The sequence below is a fragment of the Zea mays genome, chromosome 10 (genome assembly GCF_902167145.1).
Source record: "Zea mays cultivar B73 chromosome 10, Zm-B73-REFERENCE-NAM-5.0, whole genome shotgun sequence".
Taxonomy (NCBI): Eukaryota; Viridiplantae; Streptophyta; class Magnoliopsida; order Poales; family Poaceae; genus Zea; species Zea mays.
In genome coordinates this window covers 39,278,482-39,286,428 of record NC_050105.1, presented here as the reverse complement: position 1 = coordinate 39,286,428, position 7,947 = coordinate 39,278,482, and the positions used below count along the sequence as shown (strand labels likewise).

The 7,947-nt window shown below is 49.4% G+C and overlaps 1 protein-coding gene across 1 annotated transcript; it reads right to left on the bottom strand.

Annotated features, from left to right (window-relative positions):
- Window positions 1-2,297: 2,297 nt before the first annotated feature.
- LOC100383159 (putative leucine-rich repat protein kinase family protein) lies at window positions 2,298-7,573 on the bottom strand. Its single transcript, NM_001175824.1, has 2 exons — window positions 5,850-7,573; window positions 2,298-3,269 (listed from the first exon to the last, which is right to left on the bottom strand). The coding sequence occupies exons 1-2, from the start codon at window positions 7,372-7,374 to the stop codon at window positions 2,527-2,529; spliced, it is 2,268 nt and encodes a 755-aa protein (NP_001169295.1). The 5' UTR covers window positions 7,375-7,573; the 3' UTR covers window positions 2,298-2,526.
- Window positions 7,574-7,947: the final 374 nt, after the last annotated feature.

Genomic DNA, 7,947 nt, shown 5'->3' with positions numbered 1-7,947 from the left:
ATATAGAAACCCTATAAAATCCCTATCTTCTTTGTTTTAGCTCCGATTTGACTCATTCAAATTGCGTTAGCTTCGTAATAAAATTATCTACACACTAATAACCCGACTTTATCATGTAACATGTTTTTAAATAATTAATTTGGTTACTCTATGTTCATCCAATTAACTTCGCTAATTAAAATTTAAGTAATAATTCCAGTCCCTAATTATGATTTGACTACAATGTGTTTTCTAATAAAGTTATAACTTGGAGAAAAATTAAATTAATGGTTGCTTAGGAATATCTTTCTCACATGATTTATAATAATCAACCTAGAACCTAGTTTTCCTGTTTAATCACACAAACCTTCGAAAAGTCGCAACTCTTTAACTGTAACCCCGAAATTAGTGATTCTCGAACCTACGATCTCGTAGCATCGCATAGAATACTATTATACAGCTTGTGCTTATGTTTGGTGTGATGTCAATTTTGCCTATGCCATGTTTGTTTGTATTGCTACAAATAGCTGTGAGGTCCCGAGAATCTGAAGATCATCCTGGTACCTGGAATCTCGATTCCCAGGCAAGTTATGCAATTGATCACTTCTTTTTACCCAGTCATGTTCTGATTAATCATAATGATCTGCATAGGTTAATTTTGATGGGACCCAATAGGTTACCCTAGTTTGACTATATTTATACCTTGTTTACCACTAAATTCTTGGGTAGTACATGCTATTGTTATATGTGGTTTTAGGTATAGAGATGCACATTATTTATTATCATACTTTTATTACCAGTTGTTATTTACTGTTCATGATAAGATCATTATGTTAATTGGAACATGGAGCGACCACCCGGGAAAACAGTGCTACCACAAGGGTGGTATGGGACGCCCTTGGCTGACTAATTAGGAAAGCTATTGGAGGAATACCTTACCCGAAAGGGGCAAGGGCAGTAGGGGAGTGGTCAGTGTAGGGAGGCCCTTTGGTTGATTTTGCTGCGATGGCGGTCAGGCGAGGGGTCCCTGCATTGGAGCTTCCTATAAACTGTAGCGGGTTTTCTGAAGATAGTGGAACTTTGTAAAGGCCTCGTAGTGTTACCCTACCTCGCTTCCTTGGTAGAGGTGTATGGGGCCCGTACAACCCCGTGGCAGATGGGTAACATGACTTGTGGGTAAAGATACACAACCTCTGCAGAGTGTAAAACTGGTATATCAGCCGTGCTCACGGTCATAAGCGGCTCAGACCCTCACATGATTAATTATGGAACTAAATTCAATTTATCATATACATTGCATAGCAGGTGTTGTTATTACTTTTGTTCTACTACTTAATTGGGTTGGTATTTACTTATACTTAGTAATTGCTAATAAATTTTTGACCAACTTTAAGAGCAATGCTCAGCTTCAACCATCCTCTTTGGTAAGTCTTACACCTCACGTGAGCTCCCACCTTTGGCGAGTCCATGCACATTATTCCCCACAACTTGTTGAGAGATGAACGTATATGAGCTCACTCTTGCTGTCTCATACCCCCACAGGTCAAGAACAGGTACCACAGAATGAGGCGCATGGAGGATGCTGTGACGAGTTCGTGAGAGGTCTAGGCCGTCGTCTCCTAGTCAACTTTGGGGTGTTGGATCGTTGTCTTTTTATGATCTATTTATTTATTTATTTTGTACAGAACTCGTATTATATAGTAAAGATGTGACATTCGTTTCTGTACCACTATTTATCATATGTGTGAGACTTGGTCACAGCACACCTAGTGTTTATTTCGCGCCTAGGTTTTGAACCCCTAAAATCCGGGTGTGACAGCACTCAAGACATATCTCTAAGTTGTGTCACTCTACGTTCCCCTCCAATTAATTACTGAACACGGTATAGCAGTAATAATTGTTTTCAATTGTTTTCAATCATAATAAGATACACATCCTCGTTATCTATGGGGCCTGTATAGAAACACATTATTTTTCTGGTATTATACCATGGTATTTTAGGTCAAAGGAGTTTAAGAGCACCTTTAAAACCTCTGTATTTCATCAGTGCTATAATATTTTTTGGGTTCAAAAAAATTTGGTTCGGGCAGATGTTTTTCAGTGGCACGTGGGAAGCGACGATCACAATCTTACCTTTTTCTCCTCTCTCTCCCTTGCACTGCAACCAAAATTTTATGTCTATAAACAGATGTTAGATTTAACTAATATAAAATATACTATAGTTATGCGATATTACAAATTGTGGTTTTGAAAACCAGTGTACTAAAACAGGCCTGAAAATTTAAGCTGGAAATACCCTTTCTCCTACATACCTCTCTATGTACCATTTGTAATAGCCATCAATTACGGAAAACATGAATTGCACCCAAAAGAATAGCCAACAATTACAAACGACCAATTGCAAGAGAGCACAGCAAGGAAATTAAAAAAAAGACTGAATTACAAGAGAGAGAAAATCGGGGAGGAGACGGAAAAGGTAATAAAAATAACAATGACCTTGGATGAGCATGCATGGCGTTGTGTACGCTAGCATGACCTTGTGACTCATTAGCCGATCTTTTCGAGGCTGTCGGCAACGGCCTTCATCCGTGGCCGGAGCTCCGGGTCGCTCTCCGTGCACTGGAGCGCGACGTGGAACGCCGCCACCACCTCCTTCTTGGGCAGCGCGGGGCCTCGTAGCAGCGCCGGGTCCACCATCTCCGCCAGGGGGCGAACGTCCTCCTCGAAGCCACGGCGAACCCACCGCACCACCTCCGGCACCGCGCCACCCCCGTGCTCCCCGCTCCCGGACCGGTCCGTCGCCGTCGACCCGGACACGGGCGCCGAGAACGACGCCGACGTCGACGGCGACGCGTGGTCGGCGGCCGGGCCTCGGCCCGTCAGCAACTCCAGCAGCACCACACCGAACGAGAACACGTCCCACTTCTGCGTCGGCTTTGCACCGGGCGCACGCGCTTCCGGCGCGCGGTACCCGCCGCCGGCGCCGAAACGGTCCGGACCCGTACCCGGCGCCGGTGGCTTGACGTACGGGATGGCGCCGCCGAGGAGCCCGGCACCACCCGTGGAGGGCGGCCCGTCGGGGGCGCAGCCGGCCACGGCCAGCAGGCGGGCAAGGCCGAAGTCGGCGACGTGTGCGGTGAAGTCGGCGTCGAGGAGGATGTTCGATGGCTTCACCTCGCCGTGGACGAACCGCCGCGGGCTGGACTCGTGGAGATACGCCAGCCCGCGCGCCGCGCCCTTGGCGATCTTCAGCCGTGCTGACCACGACAGGACAGTTTGACCAGGCCGTCCTAGAAAAAAAAAAGAGAGAGTCAACGGTCAATACATTCAGTCAGAATCCAGGAGACTGTTTTGCACCAGAACTCCAGTTTTGCAAATATTACAGACATCATGAAAACAAGTTTGGGTACAAAATAGGAAATGGGTTACATCGCGATTTCCAATTCGAAAATGTTTTTTCGACGCCCTTTACACCTACTCCATCCGTTGCAATATATAATTCATTTTGACATTTTTTATCCTAAGTTTTGCGGCTCGTCTTATTTTAAAAACAATCATAATTATTGTTAATTTTTACTGTAATATTATCTGTTATATAATATATTTTAAGTATGGTTTTAGATTTTTTTTATTTTTTCTAAAAATTTTGAATAAGACAAGCTGATCAAACTTAGAAAAAAAAAGTCAAACAAATAAATTATAAATGATAATAGAGAATAGTAAATAGCAGCAAGATCGAAACTAACAGCCACCATGATAAAACTACAGTGGCAATTCCATCCAACAGAACGTAATCAAAGAATGTGCAGGGCATGCGTCTTGCTTTCTTAAAGTTTAAGAAAGGCGTACCTCACAAACAATCCCCAGTGCCACGCCACTCACACACTAGCCAGGTACGGTATCTCCCAGGCTAAAGGCTCATTAGCATGAATGCATGGGAAGCTGATGCCCTTTGTCCCATTAGCCCCCCCACCAAATCTGGCATCACTAGTCTGAGTACCCAGTGCTGACACCCATCATTAAGCACGTTGAAAAGTAAGGGATTCCAATGATGCATTACCCAGGCGTGCCTATGCAGCGTTGCCCATGCTCAATCATCACATCCTTTACGCATTTATATTTGTAGATTAAATTAGCACGAGTTCGGAGAGAATATTCATGCTGTTAGGGCATCATCAGAACGACAAAGGTTTCGTCAGGCTCAGAAAGGCCTCTGCTTTTCTGTTTGGCACCGCACCTCTGTTCCACCGACATGCTCTGCAGTCTGCATGACGGTCCAAAGGGAGGACGAAAAAGGGACTTTCCATTGCAGCTCGTTAAGTCTGTCAGCGTTTGGTGCCCAAGTGAGTGAGCAAGAGAGAAAAGGAGCCTTTGGAGCTTGGCATGATTTGGTGTAAAGCTTTTGTCAAACATTAGCGCTAACGGAAGTGTGCCACCTTTTTCCTTTTTTCCTTCGTTTATTGTACCACCCGGCCGCAAGTGAATATGCATGGTGCATTGCAATTTGCAGTAACAGCAGCTACGTACGGTGCCTTATGGCTTAAGCAACCATCCGTAGGAGAAAAATGATCTTGCTTTAGGCACATAGGTGTAGGCTGCTAATTAATACTCCTATATGAAAATACTGTGGTTTGCCATGCTACTGCTAAGCAAGTACGATGGCACTACAGTACAGTACAGGAACACCACACCGCCGAGAATCACATTCACAACTCACAGGGTAAGGGGAAATCACCCAAGGACCTGACCTTGCATGCATGCATGCGCCCGCCCATCCAGGACAGTGGACAGCAGGCCCAGCCGCCCGCAAAGATGTCCAGCAATGCAATGCATGCGCCCATCGCACGCAGATTGTATATATAGCAGCAGCAGCGTGGTCCAACAGTCAGGGGGACAAGACGGTGTGCGTTCTGCAGCGAAGGTTTTGGAAGCTTCCGTTGCAGTGCGTTCCCGTGGGAGTGGACGTCACGCTCTTATAATGCCCTCTTGTTTGTATTTAATTTTCTTCCCGACTAGGATGGAGACATGGAGTGCAGATTGCATTGTGTAATTCTTAAAACCGATGAATGTTCATAAGGCTGTTCGCTACGGTTTTATTCCACCTTATCTCTATAGATTGAGCTGCAGTAGTCTGAACGATTTTAAATTTTAATCCGGCCACAGCGAACAGCCCTCTCGCTTCTGTGCAAAGTATAAGATAGGCTATCTATAGTCGCTCGCTACGCCACCACCGTACCATTAGAAGAAACATGAGTAATAAGTGAGCACCCAACACCATACGGAACATAATACAAACCAAATCTAGCTATTATTAGCCCTAACGCACCACGTATAGCCTGCCCTGTACAATATCCGCTAGTGCTATCAAGGATCATAATTGCTCATAGTACTATACACACTGTCCTGTGCCATGGCTTGTACGCTTATAGATATGCTAGTAGTAATTTGAGGTCGTGTTGTATTGTGGTAGCACATATTATCATTCTCATCCGCGTTTATAAGTTACGGGGAAAAAATCGAAGCTAGAATCATATATATGAATGGCGTTAATTGCAATTGTGGTTGGGTTGCTCGATCTTAACATGTTTGCATATCGAGCTCATCCTACAGTAGTATTGCATTTGTGGTTTTGGTTGTGTTTGTATGGACGTGTGGCATGTGCTCTTGTCAGCAAAATTCCAATATTGATGATGGAATTAATCAAATAATCCACAGCATCTACCATGTCTCTCTCCCCGATGAGAAATAAATCAGCTAGGATCCAACGCTAATGAACAATTAACAAAAGCAAATCCCATCTAAACCTACCAAAAAGAACTACTATTGTATTAATGAATGAGGGACCGATCGGTTCGGTGGGCGGTGCTTACCGCGCAGCGCGGTGGTGAGGTTGCCGTTGCCAACGAAGTCGGTGACGACGAGCTTCTCGTCGGCGGACCAGTAGTAGGCGCGCAGGCGCACCACGTTGGGATGGCGCACCCGCCCCACGGCGCGCGCCTCCGCCGCGAACTCCTTGCAGCGGTCCGCGCCGCCGCCGCCGCCGCCGCCCAGCCGCCGCACGGCCACGGGCGTGGTCCCGTTCGCCACCACCACCTTGTACACGATCCCCTTGCCTCCCTTGCCCAGCACGTAGGCCGAGGACCGCAACAGCTCGTCCAGCTCCACGCGGAACCCGCGGTCCATCGCCACAAGCTCCCCCTCGCCGCCGCTGTACTTGCCTTCGCCGTCGCCGTCGCCCGAGGACGCGTCCGAGCTGTCACTGCCACCGTGCTGCCACAGCATGCAGCGGCAGAGCCCGCTCTTGCTGCTGTCGTCGCCGCCGCCGTCGCGGTGCCCCTTCCGGTCCTTGACCTTCCAGTACATGTACACTAGGATGACGCCGACCAGGGCCACCCCGGCGGCGTCCGCGACGGAGATGAGCGCGATCAGGCCCGTCCTGATGGGCTGGTGTCGGTCGGAGGACGCGGTGGAGGGCAGCGGGGTCGTCGTGGCCGGCGGCGTCGGCGACTCCGTGGGCGGCGGGACGGCGCGGCAGGGGACCTGGAGCGGGTAGCCGCAGAGGCCGGGGTTGTTGAGGAACGCGGTGGGGCCCTGGCTGGCGAGGGAGCCCGTCTGTGGGATGGCCCCGGAGAGGTTGTTGAAGCGGAGGTCGAGCGTCACGGTGGCAGCGAGGCGGCCCAGCTCGGGCGGCACGACGCCAGAGAAGTGGTTGTGGGAGAGGTTAAGCGTGCCGGCGAGCCTGGGGAGCTCGCCGAGGTCGGGCGGTATGGAGCCGTTGAAGGCGTTGGAGGAGAGGTCGAGCTGCTGTAGGTTGGGCATCTCGGGCCACACTCCCGCGGGGAGCTCACCCGTGAAGGCGTTCCGGGACAGCACGAGCCGCTGCAGGCTGCGGCAGCCACGGAGGTCCAGCGGCAGCTCGCCCGAGAGCGCGTTCCCGGAGACGTCCAGGTTCTGGAGGTGCGGGAGGTCGCAGAGCGCGACGGGAAGGCCGCCCGTGAGGCGGTTCCCGTAGAGGTAGAGAGAGTGGAGCGACGAGGCGTTGGATAGCGCGGCGGGGATGACGCCCGACAGCCGGTTGCCATGGAGGTTGAGGCGGCGGAGGAAGAGCAGCGACCCCAGCTCCGAGGGGATGTACCCGGAGATGTTCTTGCCCGCCACGGCCAAGCCGACGACGCGCGGGGCCGCGGACGGCGCCGAGGACGAGGCGTTGGCGCAGATGACACCCGGCCACCGGCACGGATCCTGGTCGGACTCGGACCACCGCGAGAGCGCCGAGTGCGGGTCGTCGGTCGCCGCCGCCTTGAACGTCAGCAGCGCCAGGCCCTCGGCGGTGAGCGCCAGGGCTGCCGGCAGCGGCAATGCGAGGAGCAGCAGGAGGAGGAGAATTTTGGTCATTAGCTACCTAGCGGCTGACTGACACGGTACTTGTTGCTTCTTCGGTGTCTTGTGAAGCTGCCGATGTCTACCTAGATAGTGGACGTGTGTCTGGGACCTGGGTCAATCAGTGGTGTGCGGATCGGAACGAGAGGCAGGGGCCAACGCAACGCTGGCTAATTGGCCGGATGCGTGCGAGACGAGGTCGAGAAGGTTATAGATCTGCCGGAGGGCAAGCACGAGGCAAGGCTATGTTGGTGTTAGTGGGTTCGTATATATGGGATATTTCGTTGGAGATTCTCTATTTTACTAGGGTTGCCTCCTCCTTAAAGCAGGTATAATAAAAGACTATAAATTAGCTAAATGATAGGATGGAGGAAAGAGAATAGCAGAAAAATAGACTAGAAACTTTGTAAACAAGATTAATACTTTCTCCGTTTATAAATATATGACACCGTTGACTTTAAAAAAAACTTTAACCACTCAGCTTATTCAAAAAATAATGACTTATCATTTTTTTATTTGTTTTATCACTTAGGGTTAATTTGGGAACCCTATTTTTCTAAGGGAATTTTATTTTCCCAAAGAAAATTA

Excerpts from the sequence above, each read along its gene's own strand:
- LOC100383159 (NM_001175824.1), bottom strand. The coding sequence starts at position 7,374 with ATGACCAAAATTCTCCTCCTCCTGCTGCTCCTCGCATTGCCGCTGCCG. Across the intron at positions 3,270-5,849 it reads CCTCACCACCGCGCTGCGCG|GACGGCCTGGTCAAACTGTC; the intron begins GTAAGCACCGCC and ends TTTTTTTTCTAG.